This window comes from Daldinia caldariorum (assembly GCF_022478825.1).
Source record: "Daldinia caldariorum strain CBS 122874 unplaced genomic scaffold F4812scaffold_20, whole genome shotgun sequence".
Classification (NCBI taxonomy): Eukaryota; Fungi; Ascomycota; class Sordariomycetes; order Xylariales; family Hypoxylaceae; genus Daldinia; species Daldinia caldariorum.
In genome coordinates, this window is record NW_025953056.1 from 158,255 (window position 1) to 174,988 (window position 16,734).

The 16,734-nt window shown below is 49.4% G+C and overlaps 8 protein-coding genes across 8 annotated transcripts; 3 read left to right on the plus strand and 5 right to left on the minus strand.

The window, feature by feature from the left end:
* The first annotated feature begins 117 nt into the window (after positions 1-117).
* F4812DRAFT_443014 (putative siderophore iron transporter) lies at positions 118-3,082 on the plus strand. Its single transcript, XM_047935367.1, has 6 exons — positions 118-914; positions 981-1,062; positions 1,123-1,455; positions 1,513-1,680; positions 1,731-2,059; positions 2,123-3,082. The coding sequence occupies exons 1-6, from the start codon at positions 768-770 to the stop codon at positions 2,771-2,773; spliced, it is 1,710 nt and encodes a 569-aa protein (XP_047786642.1). The 5' UTR covers positions 118-767; the 3' UTR covers positions 2,774-3,082.
* Positions 3,083-3,666: 584 nt separating this feature from the next.
* On the plus strand, positions 3,667-5,348 carry F4812DRAFT_467972 (glycoside hydrolase family 43 protein; the record flags this gene model as incomplete). The annotated part of the gene is made up of 2 exons (XM_047938723.1): positions 3,667-4,505; positions 4,623-5,348. The coding sequence occupies exons 1-2, from the start codon at positions 4,029-4,031 to the stop codon at positions 5,346-5,348; spliced, it is 1,203 nt and encodes a 400-aa protein (XP_047786643.1). The 5' UTR covers positions 3,667-4,028.
* A 72-nt stretch (positions 5,349-5,420) lies between these two features.
* F4812DRAFT_467974 (PR-1-like protein) lies at positions 5,421-6,504 on the minus strand (the record flags this gene model as incomplete). The annotated part of the gene is made up of 1 exon (XM_047938724.1): positions 5,421-6,504. One exon carries the CDS (start codon positions 6,502-6,504, stop codon positions 5,731-5,733), a length of 774 nt encoding a protein of 257 aa, XP_047786644.1. The 3' UTR covers positions 5,421-5,730.
* A 590-nt stretch (positions 6,505-7,094) lies between these two features.
* On the minus strand, positions 7,095-8,842 carry F4812DRAFT_207693 (alcohol dehydrogenase). The gene is made up of 2 exons (XM_047930305.1): positions 8,310-8,842; positions 7,095-8,150 (listed from the first exon to the last, which is right to left on the minus strand). The coding sequence occupies exons 1-2, from the start codon at positions 8,593-8,595 to the stop codon at positions 7,411-7,413; spliced, it is 1,026 nt and encodes a 341-aa protein (XP_047786645.1). The 5' UTR covers positions 8,596-8,842; the 3' UTR covers positions 7,095-7,410.
* A 610-nt stretch (positions 8,843-9,452) lies between these two features.
* F4812DRAFT_207691 (DUF605-domain-containing protein) lies at positions 9,453-11,295 on the minus strand. Its single transcript, XM_047930304.1, has 4 exons — positions 10,959-11,295; positions 10,775-10,875; positions 10,572-10,699; positions 9,453-10,508 (listed from the first exon to the last, which is right to left on the minus strand). Exons 1-4 carry the CDS (start codon positions 11,059-11,061, stop codon positions 9,569-9,571), a joined length of 1,272 nt encoding a protein of 423 aa, XP_047786646.1. The 5' UTR covers positions 11,062-11,295; the 3' UTR covers positions 9,453-9,568.
* A 141-nt stretch (positions 11,296-11,436) lies between these two features.
* On the plus strand, positions 11,437-13,539 carry F4812DRAFT_443019 (thioredoxin-domain-containing protein). The gene is made up of 2 exons (XM_047935368.1): positions 11,437-12,082; positions 12,174-13,539. Exons 1-2 carry the CDS (start codon positions 11,918-11,920, stop codon positions 13,446-13,448), a joined length of 1,440 nt encoding a protein of 479 aa, XP_047786647.1. The 5' UTR covers positions 11,437-11,917; the 3' UTR covers positions 13,449-13,539.
* A 65-nt stretch (positions 13,540-13,604) lies between these two features.
* On the minus strand, positions 13,605-14,737 carry F4812DRAFT_207727 (ribosomal protein S5 domain 2-like protein). Its single transcript, XM_047930306.1, has 2 exons — positions 14,296-14,737; positions 13,605-14,169 (listed from the first exon to the last, which is right to left on the minus strand). The coding sequence occupies exons 1-2, from the start codon at positions 14,607-14,609 to the stop codon at positions 13,662-13,664; spliced, it is 822 nt and encodes a 273-aa protein (XP_047786648.1). The 5' UTR covers positions 14,610-14,737; the 3' UTR covers positions 13,605-13,661.
* A 603-nt stretch (positions 14,738-15,340) lies between these two features.
* Positions 15,341-16,297, minus strand: F4812DRAFT_462749 (uncharacterized protein; the record flags this gene model as incomplete). Its single annotated transcript, XM_047938094.1, has 1 exon — positions 15,341-16,297. The coding sequence occupies one exon, from the start codon at positions 16,295-16,297 to the stop codon at positions 15,341-15,343; it is 957 nt and encodes a 318-aa protein (XP_047786649.1).
* Positions 16,298-16,734: the final 437 nt, after the last annotated feature.

Sequence of the window (16,734 nt, forward strand, 5' to 3'; positions counted from 1 at the left end):
TGGCATATGCAACTAGAAGGATGTTAGATACCATAAACTAAATTGACGACAGACCAGGGTTCTTAATGTCTTGCAGTTCTTGGTAACCCGTCAGCTGAATTGCAAATCCTCACCCTCGGAGCTACGAACAAGAAGCACAGACCCTAACCTAGCAATTTTTTTTTCCTTATTCTCTTTTCAACCGAGCTAGTCACCCACTCGAGTTGATCTTCCTCCAACTTCGTGGCGGGCGTTGCAAAGGGTCGTCCACATTAGGTCAAGCGAGGTATCATCGACTTTCCAGGGTTACATACAGGTAGATAGGTAGTGTAGGAGGTATTGTAGGTATTGTACGAAGTAGTGTACAATATATCCCACAAAGCCAGACCGAAGGCACGGGCTCCCGCGTTCCTTAAGCGTACCGAAGGTATTATTTTCCCGACGATCAGCTCGGAGCTTACAGCTCCTTAGCATGGTAAGGGTAAGAATATTACAGCCCCATGGCTAGCCAGATAGTCAAATCAAACTACACCTTTTATACCTTAGGTGTGTATACTAGTGTATACTAAGATCCCGACGATTTCCAGAAAGAATAGGTACGTAAAAAGAGGGCTTCCCGCTTACATAGAAGTACTTTTTTATCCTTCCTATTGTCGATCACTTTCTTTTTTTCACCGGCCGCATACCCCTCGATAGAGCCCGGCTTGCTTTCTTTTCCCCCATTGCATTGCCCCGTGCGTCTCGACTCTGTCCGGATTCTCTCGTTGCACGAGCGCCTCGAACAAATAATGGACATCGATAAAAATTCTATGGGACCCCTTGAGCCGGTTGAGAAGTATGTGGATGATGATGCGTCGTCGATTAGGTCGGCGGCGCGAGGAGATGATCTGCCGAAGGGATATTTTTACTCTATAGGGTTTCTCGGAGCTATGGCTGTGAGTAATAATTATAGCAATAGGCTGTATGATTCAGTTATTTCCTCGGAGGCTAACGATAACCAGGGATTTTGCTTGTCGGCTATATCTGCCTTCATCTTCTTACTGCTACCGACTAATGTGTTAACGTACATCAACGCGGATATAGGTAAGAACCGAAGAGACGCGAAGGATTAAAGAGAGCTCTATTAGATTGACGACGAATTAGGTCCAAGCCCCTATATATCGTGGGTGAATATCGCTAGGACTCTAGCGCTGTCCTTCACTTATACGATCCTTGGTCGATTGTCGGATCTCTTTGGACGACGATGGTTCTTCATCGGTGGAAACATTGTCGCGCTTGTCGGCATTATCGTGTGCTCAGTCGCCCAAAATGTCGACAGTTTAATCGTTGGCAGTGCGATATACGGATTGGGCGAGACGGTTCAGTTGAGCTTCAACGTCGCTGTGGGCGAACTGGTTCCTAACAAGCATCGTCCGATGGTCCTTTCGTTGATTTTTGCGACGAACGCGCCAATTGCCGGTATTGGTCCTATGATTGGTAAGTTAGGTGATGTGCTTGCGATAGAATGAATATTGAGATTGACTCTGGAACTAGCTCGAGCCGTGTTGCAGCACCCTAACATGGGATGGCGATGGTGCTATTATCTTAACATCATCGTGGTCGCCGTATCGATTGTCCTACTCTTCTTCTTTTACCACCCGCCAACTTTTGACCTTTTGCACGAGCGAAAGACTAAGACCCAATTGCTCAAGCAACTTGATTGTAAGGTTTATCGCATTTTGAATTTTATTTCTTTTACTTACGATAATTAGACGTTGGAATCTTCATGTGGACTGCTGGTCTCACTCTTCTCCTTATGGGTGTTAGCTGGGGTGGCACTATTTACCCCTGGAAATCAGCTGCGACCATCTCTTCGATCGTAATCGGAGCAGTTCTCCTGATCGCGCTCTTCGTTTATGAAGCCTATGCCAAGCTCGAGTATCCTGCTATCCCCGTCCAGTTCTTTGCGAATCGGGGTTTCATCAGTCTTGTCGCTTGCGCTACGGTTGCGACGATGTCTTATTACTCTGCAGTCCTGCTTTGGCCTCAACAAGTCAGAGCTCTCTACACTTCTGATATTACTTACGGTGGATGGATCTCGGTAAGGATTTACATGCGAAGAAATAAAATAAAATCACTATTTAGCAACTAACAAGACGTATAGTGTACCGTAGCCAGCGCCACAGCTTTGGGTCAAGCGTTGGGTGGTTTCTTCATTAAATGGGGAGGAAATGTTCGATACTGGATCATCTTTTCGACCTTCTGCATGGTTGCTTTCGTTGGAGCCTGCGCATCGCTTACTCCCGAGACTTTGAACGCCGGGATTGCATTCACGATGATCGGTCCTTTCTTCGTCGGTGTTATCGAAGTTTGCGCCCTCGCACTCGCACCCCTTTTCTGCAAGCCTGTGGATATCGGTCTTGCGTCCGGTCTGTTAGCTTCGATCCGATCAGCCGGTGGTTCCATTGCCGTGGCTGTTTACAGTACCATCTTATCGAACCGCCTCGCCACGACCGTACCTGCGAATGTTGGACCGGCCGCCATCGCTGCTGGTCTTCCAGCGGACCAAGTTCCCGCTCTTGTTACGGCAGTTCTCGGAAGCAAGCTCGCCACTTTCCAAGGGCTAAGCGACGCCGGAAAAGCTGCGGTATCTGCGGTGATACCAATTGCGTACTCGCAAGCGTTCAAGACTGTATATCTAGCCAGTCTTGGATTCGGAGGCATTGCTATCGTCGGCTGTCTTTTCTCTAAGGATGCTCAGAAACACCTTACTGATAAGGTAGAGCGCAAGATGCACGGAAAGACAACTAGGTAGGATAGCCCGGAATCGGCATCGACAGCGTAAGGGGAGGATTAGTTGTATCGAAAAGCGTTGCATTTGTCTTTATCGCTAACGAGAGGATGACTTCTGGTAACGCAGGATTCCCTTGAAATGACTTGGAGGTATCGTATCTGATCCATGCTTATGTTCTTCCCGTTCAATGATACCAGTTTGTGTAATAAGTAGCAATATCCTAGCGAGGGGTGGAATTTTGATTTCGCATCGACATAATTATAACATGTAGTATATAGCCTATCGCCTATAGCCAATCTAATACCACTATCTCTAAATAATGTAAAGAAAGTATCATGATAAGATTTCCGAATTAAATAAGTGACTTGATATCACGAATGAGTTGCTTAGAATGGGATATGGAGTAACTTGGTTATGCTTAAGTTCAAGCTTAAGTGGTGTGGTTGGGCGGCGTGGAGCTACAAATGCTTACAGTTTGAGGAGTTTCCTTTTACGGAAATACAGAGTTAATCTGATTGGCGGATTTGAGAAAGCCACTGACGATAGTGCTGCTGACGAGCCCTATAGAAATTGCTCTGCGGGGAATTCTAGCGCTGAAGGATTGACTTACTGGAGCTCTATTATATGGTATTCGGGGCAGTAGTTAGCGAACCGGTCTGTTATAGAATTTACCTGTCTTTTTGCAAGTGTCTTTAAACTATTTTTGTTGACTATAACATTCGCGTTTTGCCCGTCATGTACCTACCGGTATATTAAATATTTCAAAAACATCAAATACTTTTAAATGAAGTAACTAATAGAAATAAATACAACGATTCCCAACCACCTATTTATCAATATTATTTGCCCCGGGAGCTACCCCGCAGTCTCCTCACGAACCCCGGATCTACTATGCAAATGCTGGCACGCGATGGAGACTATTCCACAATACGACGAACGATTCGACCTGGGTTACCCCAGTATCTTCTATAAGTTGTTCATCCTTCTTGCATGAGTGGATTTCACTTCGCGAATAAGATTCCGCGCCTCGTCTATAGGAACCTGCTAAGACGGAGCTCACTGCAGACCGCTCGCAAACGACCCCGGCAAGAGCTGAGGAATATCGTTCCACGGCATCAGATCCGCATGAGACGATAGGTAGGAAGAACGGGCTATATAAGATGGGATACTTTCGGAGGGAGTGCGTTCCTCGTAGGAATCCTCCTCTCTTTCCTCTTGTCGGTCTAAGCATCCCATCGGTAAAACTTAGCTGCTCTCCCCAGTCAGTTACATCAATATGAAGGTTATTTTATTCCCTCGGCTTATAACCTTTGCTTCTTGCTTGGGCATAGGCACTGTCACAGCTCAAGTCTTCGACCCGAACAAGGGCAGCTCGTCAGGATGGGATCCAGCTGTGGTCGGAACGAATAAGACCACTAATGCAACATTCTCAAACCCAGTCATGACGCTTAACGTTGGCGACCCCTTTATGACCAAGTACACTGCCGACGGTGAGGAGTGGTATCTGTTTACGTACACGACAAACTCCAATATCACGTTGAAGCGTTCAAGATATCTCACCGACAATTGGGACAATGCCGAGAGTCGCGTCGTCTTCAATCCGGATCCCACCAGCGGAGAACCGTGGTCGACGAGTCTTTGGGCTCCTGAGATTCATAACATATCCGGTTCTTGGTATATCATCTTCACTGCGACATCAGATGGTGACAACCCACCTCCGCTCTTGGATGCAATGTGCCCGATTAACTGTCCTGTAAGTCTTTCTCTTTACTTACTACTTGTTACAATATGCAATAAGAGGTACCTAGGCACATATATGAAGGAATATATTTCTCAATGGTAACTTAGACATTGACATAAAATACCATAGGCGATTAACCATCGAATGTTCGTTCTGGCAGGCGATGGACCTCATCCTTGGACAGCCAAATTCGAGATGAAACCCATGTTGGATACTTACGATATGTTCGCCATTGACGGCACATACTTCCACTTCGAGGATAAGCTGTACCACATCTACTCCTGCTGGGAGCAGAAGTACTCTTCGTGGCCAGCCAATCTGTGCATCACGCGCATGTCCGACCCGTGGACGGTAAACTCGACGCTTTCCGAGCGCCGCATAATCAGCATACCGAACGAGCCCTGGGAGCAAGTCCCGTACGGCCGTCCGATCCGACTCGCGACGAACGAAGGGCCCCAGCAGCTCACGAACCCGAAGACGGGCCAGAACTTCGTCATCTACTCGGCGGCGCGCGTCAACACGCCGTTCTACTGCCTGGGCATGCTCGAGCTCGTCGGCAACGACCCGATGGAGTACCAGTCGTGGAGGAAGCACACGGCCGGGTGCGTCTTCCACCAGAACACGGCGGCGGGGGTCTACGGCACGGGCCACGCAAGCTTCGTCTCGTCCCCCGACGGCTCCGAGGACTACATCGTGTACCACGCGCAGACGACGGCGAACCCGGCCTCGGACTTGTATCGCACGGCGCGCATACAGAAGTTCACGTGGAACGAAGACGGCACGCCTAAGTTCCCGCTCGCGGAGAATGGGCCTTTCCCCGTTCCCGCTGGGCAGCAAGCTCTTACGCAGTTATAGATTTAAGAGGTATGCGATAGAGTATATACCAGGTATATATATTTTTGTAATAGATAATAAAGGGTATTCTTTTTTCCTGAATTCATCTCCGCTGATATGCTAAAACTCCATGCTATTTACCTTTTGCTTCAGGTGCCAGGTACCTATATTAACACCATATCTAATGCAGCATGCTTCCCAAATTCAACGTCCGCTATATGCAAAACCCGTCCAATAATCGTACAATAATATGTATTCGTATCCCTTTTTGCCACCATTGCTAAATCCCAAATACCCCTGATTATACATGTCAGCAAATCAATCCAACCCCACAATCGCCATTTTTTCTTCTTCTTGTCTTTGGTAGGTATACTTGCATCCCAAGTATAAACAAACGCCATCATCACACCAACCCCCACCACGCAACCACCGCCGCGCCCACCACCACAACCCATTCTCCCTTCCCCTTCCCCTTTTGTCCCCCCCTCCCTCCCCCCGCCGCAGCAGCACCGCTCTCCCTCCGCACCTCCTCCCTAAACGCGCCGACCACGTTCCCCCTCGGCCAGTACTCGCACGCGAGGTACCAGCCGTAGTTCCCCGGGCACAGCCTCGCCCCGCACCCGACGTCCGTCGTGCCCCTCCACACCAGCTGCGTGAAGTGCCCCGTCTCCTCCGCGAACCCCGGGTAGTCGAAGTCGTACCGCCCCGACTCCCGCGCCCACAGGTCCACGCAGGCCCCCGCGTCCGCGCACCCGAGCGCGAGGTTCTCGCCGTAGGGGCCGCCGGAGTGTTTCATGACGCAGGTCTCTTTCCCATTGTCTTCTTCCTTTTTAGTTTCTGTTTCTTTTTGCGAGGAAGGGGAAGGGGAAGAGTGCAGGGACAGGTAATCCGTCGCAAAGTCCGCCAGGGTGGCGTTCCACCGGACGGCGGAGGCGTTGTGCGCGGCGCGGTGGAAGTTCGTGCTGTTGAGGATGGCGTAGGTGAACGCGACGTGGTCGGTGAAGGAGGGCGCGTCGCTGGGGATCGGGGGAGGGACGGTTACGGTGACCGTGCGGACGACGGTTTGCGTGGTGCTGCTGCTGCTGCTGCTAGCGAGGGGGGCGAAGAGGAAGAGAGAAGATAGGAGGGTGGCGGGGAGGGATAGGAGTGATATTGAGAGATGAGGATATATGAACATGATTGAAGTTATTGATCGTAAGGTTGTAAATATTATAATACTCGATATAACGGGTTAGAAGTTGTAAATATGTAACAAGTCTACAGTTATTCGACTAAGTTTATCGAGAAGCAATAGCCAGGTTGCTGAATTATTTTCCGCCTGCGAAAGTGAAAAGAGGAAATAATGGGTAGATAGTAATTACAAGTGTACGAGAGATGAATCTGTATAAAACAAGAAAAAATAACAATGTCGCTCGACTCAATACGATGAATGGATGAATAATATAGTTAGTAACTTACAAAGGCTTTTTCTTTCGTCATGGTGCCTTTAATAAAGGACGAACAAAAAGAAACCCAATTCGACTTTCCCAGCGCGGGCGGCTAAGAAACCCAGCTCGTGGCGCGAATTTAGGTCTTCGAAGCGCGAATGCGTGGAGTTGTTGAGTATCAAGACTTCGAGGGCTGTAGCCGCTGGGGAAATCGCCATTGGCGCTTCTCAGCCTATCATGAGTTGGTGGCACCGCCGACGGGAAACATTTGAGGATAGCCTCCTTGGCAAGGGGAGTCTCTCCGTTTATGACTATGACTTTCGAACTGGTAAATTATCATGATGGAAGGATTGTTTATGAAAGGTACCTACCTCTTAACCTAAAATAGGAAGAAGGTATAAATTACCTTAGGTATTTATGTGAGGAGCTCTTACAAAACACAATCAGGATCATAATTATATTTCATGAATAAAATATAGGAATTTCAGTCTTACCAACCCAACCCAACCCACTCTATCTCCAAAGCCAACACTTTTTACATTCAACAACTTTTCCACTATAACCCCCCCTTCCCCTCCCCTCCCCTATGTTCCTAGAGTAGCTCTCTCTCTTCTATCACAACGCCTACTTCAATGCACCAACTACTTTGCCCAATCTCACGGGATCAACACGTTCCTAAACCTCGCCTTATTCGCCGCGCACGTCTCCATCGCCTTCGCCGCCTCCGCAAGCGGGTACTTCTCGACCCAGCACCTGACGCCGTGGTCGACCGAGAACTGGATCGCCTCCTCCGAATCCAGCGCGTGCCCGTTGGACCACCCGTGCACGGACAGGCTCTTCATGTTCATCAGCAGGGTGTCGAAGGCGACGGGGTCGTGCGGCGGGCCCAGCACCAGCAGCTTCCCGCCCGCCTGCAGCCCGCCGACCAGCGGGCTGATGGCCGCGGCGTTGGGCGCCGTCGACACGATCATCGCCGCGCCGCCCAGCGCCTGCAGCGCCTTGACCGGGTCCTCGCGGCTCGCGTCGATGTACTGGTGGGCGCCGAGCTGCTCCGCGAACGCCCGCTTCTCGTCCCCCGAGCTGATCGCCACCACGTTGTACCCCATCTTGTTCGCGTACTGCACCGCCAGGTGGCCTAATCCCCCGACCCCCTGGACCGCCACCATGTTGCCCTGCTCCACGTGCATCTTGCGCATCGAGTTGAACACCGTCACGCCCGCGCAGAGCAGCGGCGCCGTCTCCGCCGGGTCCACATTCGACGGCACCCGCACCACCGCCTCTTCCCGGAGGTAAGTGTACTCTGCGTATCCGCCATCTCGGCTGACACCATTGACTTCCTGGTTATCGCACATTTGGAACTGGCCGCGGGCGCACTGGCGGCACGTCCAATCGTGGCCTGTGGGTTATTAGCATTTCCTATTTCTCCCCATCTTGGAAAAATGTCCTTGTTTTCTTTTTCTTTTTCTTTTTCTTCTTTTCAAAAAAAAAAAAAAAAAAAAAAAAAAAAAGGAACAAAAGCAGAAAAGCAGAAAAGCAGAAAAGAAATCAAACTAACCTCCATGCCACGGCCCGCCCACTCTCTCGCCACCCTTAAATCTCGTCACGCCGCTACCGATGGCAACGACCTCGCCGACGAGCTCGTGCCCCGGGACGCGGGGATACACGTCGTCGCCATATTCCCCGCGTTGCGCGTTCACGTCCGAGAAGCACACGCCGCAGGCGAGCACTTTGACCAGGACCTGGCCGGCACCAGGGAGCTTCAGTTCCCTCTCGTGGAATTCGATGGGCTTCTTTTTCCCCGTCAAGACGCCCGCCTTGTACGTCTTTGGTAGTTCGACCATTTTCCCGTGTTGTTTTAAATTTCTTTTGTTGGCTTTGGACGTGGTGAAGTTCTCGGGTTAAATACACCTTGCGACTCGTTCCAGCAGCGAAATACCCTCTCTCTTTTCCTTTAAACAAAGAAACGAATATGTGAGTGCATAAACAGTTTCCAAGGCTAGAAAGCTGGAGTTGAGCCAGAAGATAGACTCAAAATACGAGGCTCAGATCATGGTTTAAATAAAATGTAGACGAGCCTTAAAGAATAACCCGACGCCGAGCCCGATCATCGCCGCAACGGCAATGCAAGAAAGAGGACCACAAATACATGATGAAGTGAGTGCATAATGCATAATCTTAGGTACCCAAAATATACGCAACGATCCACCCGAGCTCATCACGGCGACGTGACAATAGAACAACTCCGAGACCTACATGCAGATGTGATGTGGGTGAAGGTGATGTCAATGCTTGCATAGCCTGTAGATATCGCAACGCAGATCGGGTAAATTACCCAGATGGTAATGGAAATAGTGGAAATATTACTCGGAGTGCCGGAGTGCCGGAGTTGGTTGGCCATCTTACCATGTCTCTTAGATAACCAACAGGTAGTTTACCGCCTCAGCCTGCTTCTTTTGTCTTCTTCGGACATAGGATTTAGTAGAAAACTGGGTAATGCTGCATTCCTTTTCTTTAGGTATCTTCACGAAAATATCTCTTCCGGAATAGGTCCTCTTTACCACCGTTATCTGTTCCGCTCGTGATTTATTAGCCAGGTATTCTTAGAAAAAACGGAGTCAGTCTTTACGGAGGTCTGGTGTAAATATACAAAAAGGAAGCCGGCATAGCTAAGCCAAGCCAAGAACAACAACACAAAATGATAAAACTTCATCAATTCCCTATTAGGTTCCACTCGCAATAATATGTTAACTCCAAAATTTATAGGGTACTAAGTAGGTACCTAAGGTATCAATCGCTATACAAATTCATCATAAACTACCTTGCTCCTAAAGTAGCCAGCGCTGCTTGGAGCTCCCTTACGGCCGTCGGTACGTCCTCGAAGTTGAGAGCTGAAATTGCCCATTTGGCGTGCTTTTGCGCTTGGACAATTGCCATGTCGTCTATATTCAGGCCATTAGATGACTCACCGTTACCACCGTACTGCTGAGGAGGTGCTACCGGATGAGAAGGCTGAGAAGGCTGAGAGTAGTAGTTTCGACTGGCCGGGGGTGCTTGAGGAGGAACATGTCTCTGTGGCGGCGGTGCGACTGGCGGTGTAGGTGTAGGGCGATAAAAGTCTTGAGGCACCGGAGCTGTATTAGATGCGGAAAAGGAAGCAGGAGGTAATCCGGCTGGATCATGAGAGCTAGGACTAGGTATTGTGGGCGAAGGGGCTGTGTGATCAAAGGTAGCCTGACCTGGAAGAGGCATATCTGTCGTAGATGGTAGATTTAAGGCATCCGGTACGCTGGGTGCATCGGGTGCATTGGGGAAATAGTTTTCCGGATCTGATGTGGGCGGACCGGAGGGTACTATGGGAGATACTTGCTCGGGTCCTAATGCTGACGGAGGTGGAGGTGAAGTCGGTGCAGATACGGGCCCAGGGAAAGGTTGATAAGAATTAGTCGATGCCGGGTGTAGTCTACCATCTTCATCTGGTATATCCTCTACGCTCACTGGTTTAGGATATCCACCTCCAAGCATCTGCACTTCCGGGTCGTTCGGGTCTAGCACCGGTGGCGCTTCTTCGTGGTGAACCTCTTCCTGTTTCGGGTTTGACTCGTTGGGATCTTTACCCTCTTTGATGGCTTTTAGTATGCGGGCGGCATTCCATTTTGCATACTTGATCTTCTCTTGCGTCTCGGGATCTGGTTGTGACCAGATTTGGACTAATTGGAAGAATGTGGCGGCAGCTTCGAATGTACTCGCCGTTTGCCTACATTATTCGTCAATATCCGCGCCTGTGGGAAGCATATTTACTTTTAAAAGAACGGCGTACTGTGTAACTTTATTCGCTTTGAGCGGTCGTAGCGCTCTCTCGAAAGTCTCTTGCGCAAACTGTTCCACGTATGCTTGACCCGCCTCGTCGTCATGAATCGCGTCGTTACCTTCCTGGCCTTCTTTGATCTATAAGATGGTAGAATGTGGTTGGTTAGCGCATTGTGGCTTGCAGAAGGTGATATATATATCTCATTATCGTACACTTTCGAGTTTCTCCATAAGATTCGTAGTATAAACATGACATTCCTCGTCGGCGGAGTGAAGGTTTTTAGAGAGGATCTGATTCACAGCCCAGTAGAAACCTTTCGGAAGCGTTAATGTTAACAATCAGAGCTCGTGCCGAGGCAGCTGAGGCAGCTGAGGTAGCTGAGGTAGTTCGACTTACACCAATAAGCTATAACAGGCTTCGCGGTCTCGAGTTGTGTGGCGCGTACGATGAAGGGCGTGATGCCCGCCTGTTTTAGCTTCTGGGGTATATTGGCCGCCATCGCGGAGGTGTAGGATTATTCCTAAAGGTATAGTCGAGATTTAGCCGAGTCGAAGATTATAAATTAAGTAGATTATCGCCTTTAATATCCTGGACGGTGGAGTGAAAAATACAATTGGTGAAAAGCTAGAGAGTCCAGCCACGGAACAATGTGTTTTGTAAATGCGATGTAAATGCGCAACTTCCAAGAAATCAGGCACGACATTTCCAAAACTCCAACCCCGCTGAAGTCACTAACCCAGCTCCCTAAAAGAAAGAGTTCCCCACTCTTGCGGGCAGCTTCGATGCACTACCTCATGTGTATCCAAAGATAAACTGATAAGAAGACAGCTCGCGCCACATATTACCTTTTATTTTCCTTCATCTCTTTCCTTAGCCACAATTTACCCCGGATTCTTCCCTCTCCCAACCAATCACCAATCAACCGCCCGTCGGACAGGTGGGGCTTTGTTTGCATCATTAGCGGGTTCGTTTTGCAGGTGCCCAGGTGGTTCTTCAGCGAATTGGATCGAATTTCCACGGTGGCCTTTTTGCTCGATTCAGTACGGGTTTAAGAAGACAGCAATTCATTTACTTACGCCTTAGGTACTATTCGTTCATACATAAATTATTAAAAAGTGCTTTACCTCTGTCATGTCCATCATCTCTTCTCGATCGTAAACCTTATATGAACATACATACATTCCGACGAAGGGAGCCATTTTACGGTTTGACGTAACTCTTTTCTCTTCTTTCCCCTCGCCCATCCCAATTCCTGCTCTGTGATTTTTTTCTTTTAAAAAAAAGGTGCTCACTCAAGTATTATTATACTTATTTCCTATTCGATATCAAGATCTCTTTTGACTAGAAGCAAGGCCATGCATGCCTTCAATGTCAACCCCACCGCGGCAGCAGTCGCTGCGGTGGCCTTGCTCTCCGCCCTGCCGACTGCCCACGCCGGCTTATACCTGAAGAGCTCACCTGTAGTTCAGGTCGACGCCAAGAACTACGACAGGATAATCAACAAATCAAACCACACTTCCGTAAGTATTACTTACCTAACATTAGTTATTTTAGATAGTAAACTATATATAACCAACAAGAAGCAATGTTAACTAACTCTTTATTGCAAAGATCGTCGAGTTCTACGCGCCATGGTGCGGCCACTGCCAGAACCTCAAGCCGGCCTACGAGAAGGCGGCCCGGAACCTCGAGGGTCTGGCCAGGGTCGCCGCCGTGAACTGCGACGAGGACGAGAACAAGCAGCTGTGCGGCGTGATGGGCGTCAAGGGCTTCCCGACCCTCAAGACGGTGCGTCCCGGCAAGAAGAAGGGGAAGCCCATCGTGGAGGACTACAACGGTCCCCGCACGGCCAAGGGCATCGTCGACGCCGTCGTCGACAAGATCAACAACCACGTCAAGCGCGTCACGGACAAGGACCTCGATGACTTCCTGTCTACCAAGAATGACACGGCTAAAGCCATACTGTTCACGGAGAAGGGTACTACTAGCGCTTTGCTAAAGAGTATCGCGATCGACTTCCTCGACGTTATCATTGTTGCGCAGATTCGGGACAAGGAGACTAAGGCTAACGAATTATTCGGCATCAAGTACTATCCTACTTTCGTGTTACTACCCGGAGGCGACAAGGAGAGCATAGTATACGACGGAGAATTGAAGAAGGATGATATGGTCAAGTTCTTGTCGCAAGCCGGTCAACCAAACCCGGACCTATCAACCGTCAAACCAAATGGGGAGAAGAAATCCGAGAAGAAGGACAAGAAGGACAAGAAGGACAAGAAGGCAGCCCCTAAATCTGCCGAGTCCGGCTCCGAAACTACCTCAGCTAAATCGGAAGAATCTACCGATGCTTCTTCTCCCGCTCAAAAGATCGTCGAGTTTGCACCCCCTATCCCAGCCATCACCGATGCGGGCAGGTTAACTGAAGAATGCTTGAACCCCAAGGCTCATACCTGCGTCCTTGCCTTTGTACCTTCCGCCCACGGAGAGCCCGCAGAAAAGGCTTTGCTTGGTTTGGCCGAGCTTGCATTCAAATACGCACGCGCTCAACGCTACTTATTCCCCATCTTCGAGGTGCACCATGACAACAAGGCCTCCGAATCGGTTTTCAAGAGCCTAGGACTCTTGGGCGAGATTGAGATCGCCGCGATCAACGGCAAGAGAGGATGGTGGCGTCACTACGAGGGAGATTTTACCCCCGAGAGTGTCGAGGCCTGGATTGATTCCATTCGTTTAGACGAGGGCACCAAGAACAAGCTACCGGAGGGTTTGATTGGCGAGGTCGCTGAAAAGCCGGCCGAATCAGATACGCCTACTAAGGGTGCTGAGCCGACCCCTGAGGCTACACCCGCGGCAGAATCGAAGGTACCCAAGCATGAGGAGCTATAAACAGGAACGTGTTAGCTAGTATAGTACTAAGTTAGTTTCGACTGGGTGTATAGTAATGAGACCAAAAGAAAACAAAATTTGCATATTATATTTTCCGAAAAAGTGTCGACTTACCCGTGAGCAAATGAGTCTTTTGGGGCCCGAATAACCTAGGTACGTTAGGTACTCAACACTAGCTATGCCACCAACCAACCGTAACTCCTTCGCGATAACCTAAACATCAATATCCATAGTAGCACCCTTCTCCACCGCGCCCTCAGCCACCATCCTGTGCCCCTTCTCCCTCACGACCGAATCGAGGTACGAGCGGATGTTCGCGCAGCCGTCGGCGGCGGCGACCATCATCCCCTCCAGCCTGCTGACCTGGACCCTGCTCTCGCAGACGAGCACGACGACCTTGTCGGAGGCGCCCAGAGTACCGACAGTCAGGAACGGCAGCTCCTGCTCCTCCTGGTTGTTCAGGTCGATGAGCGGGTCGGCGCGCTCGTCGCCCGCCGCGTGCGACGACGTGCTGCCCGCGCTGCACGCCACGAGGTAGTCCGTCATGGGGACGCCGGCGTCGACGAGCGCGAGCGTCGCCGCGTTGATCAGGCACGCTAGCAGGCTGCCGTCTTGGGAGAGGATGTGCAGCGATAGCGATATGGTCGAGCGCGGGAATAGGTGCGTGTGTAAGACCGCGGCGAGAGATTTGGCGAGGGTGGCTTGGAGTTCTTGAATGCGCCTGTTTGGGGGAGTTGTTAGTGTTTGGTTTTATTTCGTCTTCTTTTTTTCCTTTTTTTTTTTAAAAAAAAAAAAAAAGCCTTGGCAGTTTTCTCGGGTGTCTGTTAAGAAAAATGTGACGACATACTTATCGCTTCTCGCCCTCTTCTTCCTATCCACGGTGCTAAACCCGCCCACGACGACGCTAACGAGGATATCCGCGCCGTTGGTCGCGGACGCGGACGTCGAGGAGGCGGAAGACGCGCCTTGGTTGCGTCGCTTGCCTTCCTCACTTGGGCCGGTGACCACGCACATGATCTTGGTGTTTCCCATCTCTAGGTACGAGGAGCCATCAGCGGCGGCTTGCGTCCGGATCTGGCCGCGTAATTGGCGCAGCTCGTTCCATCGGCGGCCGTCGATGCGCAGGAGAGCGAGGTTGTAGGTTGACGTATCGAGGGGCATTTTTCCTGCCTTTTTTTTTTTCCTTTCTTCTTCTCTCTCCTCCCTTTTTTATGTTTCCTTATCGGTATCCTTATGAGATCATACAAATCTAGTTTAGGTACCTAAAGAATGTGATTTGACGACCGTTTGTGTTTTATTCTTGCTGGGTTTGAAATTGTTTGTTGTTAGCTGAAAACATTTAAAAGCTTCTCTATATCCGTTAGAAATTTTTGGTGGGGTTCTGTGCTACCTTCCCCAGACCAACTTTGCAGCTACTATGTACGTCCCTCTCCAACTTACCCGAAAAAGATATACTCTAGACGAAGACGTATTAGTTCTAGACATAATTACACGTATAATTCGTATACTACGTAGAAATCAAATCTCGTCAATAATATCTAAATCTTAATACTTTAGATACCTACCCTAGGTCCCTAGGTAATTATTCTGTTTAACTATCAAAAATTACGACATATCACATACCCACTCAACACATATAAGAGGTACCTAAATTAGGTAGGCACACGATAATTAATAATAGAGGTGTGTAAAAGATGATACATGAATTTTAATTGAGTTGCTATCAATGCTGCCTAACGCCGCTATAATACCCAATCGAGGGGTGAATTTCGTGATACAAGCTATCGTAATCATCGCCAAAGTAAACAATAACTACCTAGGACCTAGGTACCTAGGTAGCTAAGGTAGTAAAGAACCGTCATACTTTCGATACGTAATCTGCTATCTTGGTCTTACGCTGCGACCATGATACCCGCATTGCCTTGTTGATTCTGGATCAGAGGAGCATTGAGGTCCAACACCGGAGGTGGTTCCACCTCGTCCGCATCGGTCCATCCTCTCTCCTTACCCCAGATAATCTTCAGTCCTCGGGATTGCACAAGGTCGATTAGCCCGCGCATAAGAGCACCTGACTTCTTCACGTTGAGCCATGCTTCAAACTCGATGCGTTCGACCCACGGCATCTCGTTGAGAACATTGGTCAACAGATTTTTCGAGAATCGTTCATAGAAGTTGTCCGGTTGACGGAACCCCTGGAAGAAGTCGTTTCCTGGATCGCACTCGATGTAAACTGTGATCTTGGTAGTATTTACGCAGTCCGATAATCCCAACGCCTCATTTACCGCCCAGCCCTTAGGAGGGTTACTCCAACCCGGCCCCAAGCGTAGCTCGAGAGAGGTTAGGCTGGCTCGTTGACATGGCTTCATACGGGCCAAGAGCGGTTTCTTGGTTTTGAAGTAACGTCCAGGGTGCGTCGGAAAGATTCGCACAGGGTGTGTGCTGTAGAAAAAGTAGGATGCTTCCTGGTATATAGTACTACAGGTTCGCAGGATGGCTAGTTTTTGATGGATCCTCTTATGGTTGTCCGGATCAAGGTCGAGGACGCCGCCGGTATTAACGAAATGGTACTCGTACACCTTTAGGCGCAATTCCGTTGGTAGTTCGAGGAATCGAAAAGGTCGCGGCTTCTCCCGTTTCGGTTTGCGCAGGGTCGATACCGAAGCACCCAGAGTAAGAGCGCCAATCGGTAAATTCGATACCTCGTCTAAAATGTCGTGCTCGGCTTCGGAAACGTTGGCCGAAGGGTAGGCCGAACTAAGCGGAGTGGTAAGGACGGAAGAGATAGGAGTCGGGCCCGAGGTTGGCGCCGCAACCCGCGAGCCCTTTGATTTGCTAGGTTTATGGCGCATTGTTTGTTTGTTGTGTATATAATTCCGTATGTAGCGAGTTACCTATCGTAAGACTGTAGAAGAGATACGATGTGGCGATAGGAGCAGGGCGAAAGGATTGTCACGCGACCAGTCAATGTAAGACTTATTAGGAGTGAGGCGATGTTTGACGATAAAAAAAATAAAAAAGGTCTAGGTCAGAATCGATTTTCTAAAGGTTCGCCCCTACTTAAATTAGGGCAATTGGTGATTAAATCGAGGTACAAGGTGGCATTCCGAGGGTGGTGCCATCGCGATACTTCAACGACTGCAACCACCCTCTAGAACGCAGCGCTCTTGGCAGACATGTTGGACGAAGGAAGTCGGTGGTATGCGGTGTAATTCATAAGAGAAGTGGTTGATTGAGTAGTCCTGACAAACTGACAAATAGGCTAAGAAGTCGGCAGCCAGAATAAATA

Coding starts and splice junctions, on each gene's coding strand:
- F4812DRAFT_207693 (XM_047930305.1), bottom strand. CDS start 8,595: ATGGTCGAACTACCAAAGACGTACAAGGCGGGCGTCTTGACGGGGAAA. Junction 8,151..8,309: donor GGGCGGGCCGTGGCATGGAG/GTTAGTTTGATT, acceptor AATAACCCACAG/GCCACGATTGGACGTGCCGC.
- F4812DRAFT_443019 (XM_047935368.1), top strand. CDS start 11,918: ATGCATGCCTTCAATGTCAACCCCACCGCGGCAGCAGTCGCTGCGGTG. Junction 12,083..12,173: donor ACAAATCAAACCACACTTCC/GTAAGTATTACT, acceptor TTTATTGCAAAG/ATCGTCGAGTTCTACGCGCC.
- F4812DRAFT_443014 (XM_047935367.1), top strand. CDS start 768: ATGGACATCGATAAAAATTCTATGGGACCCCTTGAGCCGGTTGAGAAG. Junction 1,063..1,122: donor GTACATCAACGCGGATATAG/GTAAGAACCGAA, acceptor ACGACGAATTAG/GTCCAAGCCCCTATATATCG. Junction 1,681..1,730: donor ATTGCTCAAGCAACTTGATT/GTAAGGTTTATC, acceptor TACGATAATTAG/ACGTTGGAATCTTCATGTGG.
- F4812DRAFT_207691 (XM_047930304.1), bottom strand. CDS start 11,061: ATGGCGGCCAATATACCCCAGAAGCTAAAACAGGCGGGCATCACGCCC. Junction 10,876..10,958: donor GCCTGTTATAGCTTATTGGT/GTAAGTCGAACT, acceptor CGCTTCCGAAAG/GTTTCTACTGGGCTGTGAAT. Junction 10,700..10,774: donor TTATGGAGAAACTCGAAAGT/GTACGATAATGA, acceptor ACCATCTTATAG/ATCAAAGAAGGCCAGGAAGG.
- F4812DRAFT_207727 (XM_047930306.1), bottom strand. CDS start 14,609: ATGCCCCTCGATACGTCAACCTACAACCTCGCTCTCCTGCGCATCGAC. Junction 14,170..14,295: donor AAGAGGGCGAGAAGCGATAA/GTATGTCGTCAC, acceptor TCCCCCAAACAG/GCGCATTCAAGAACTCCAAG.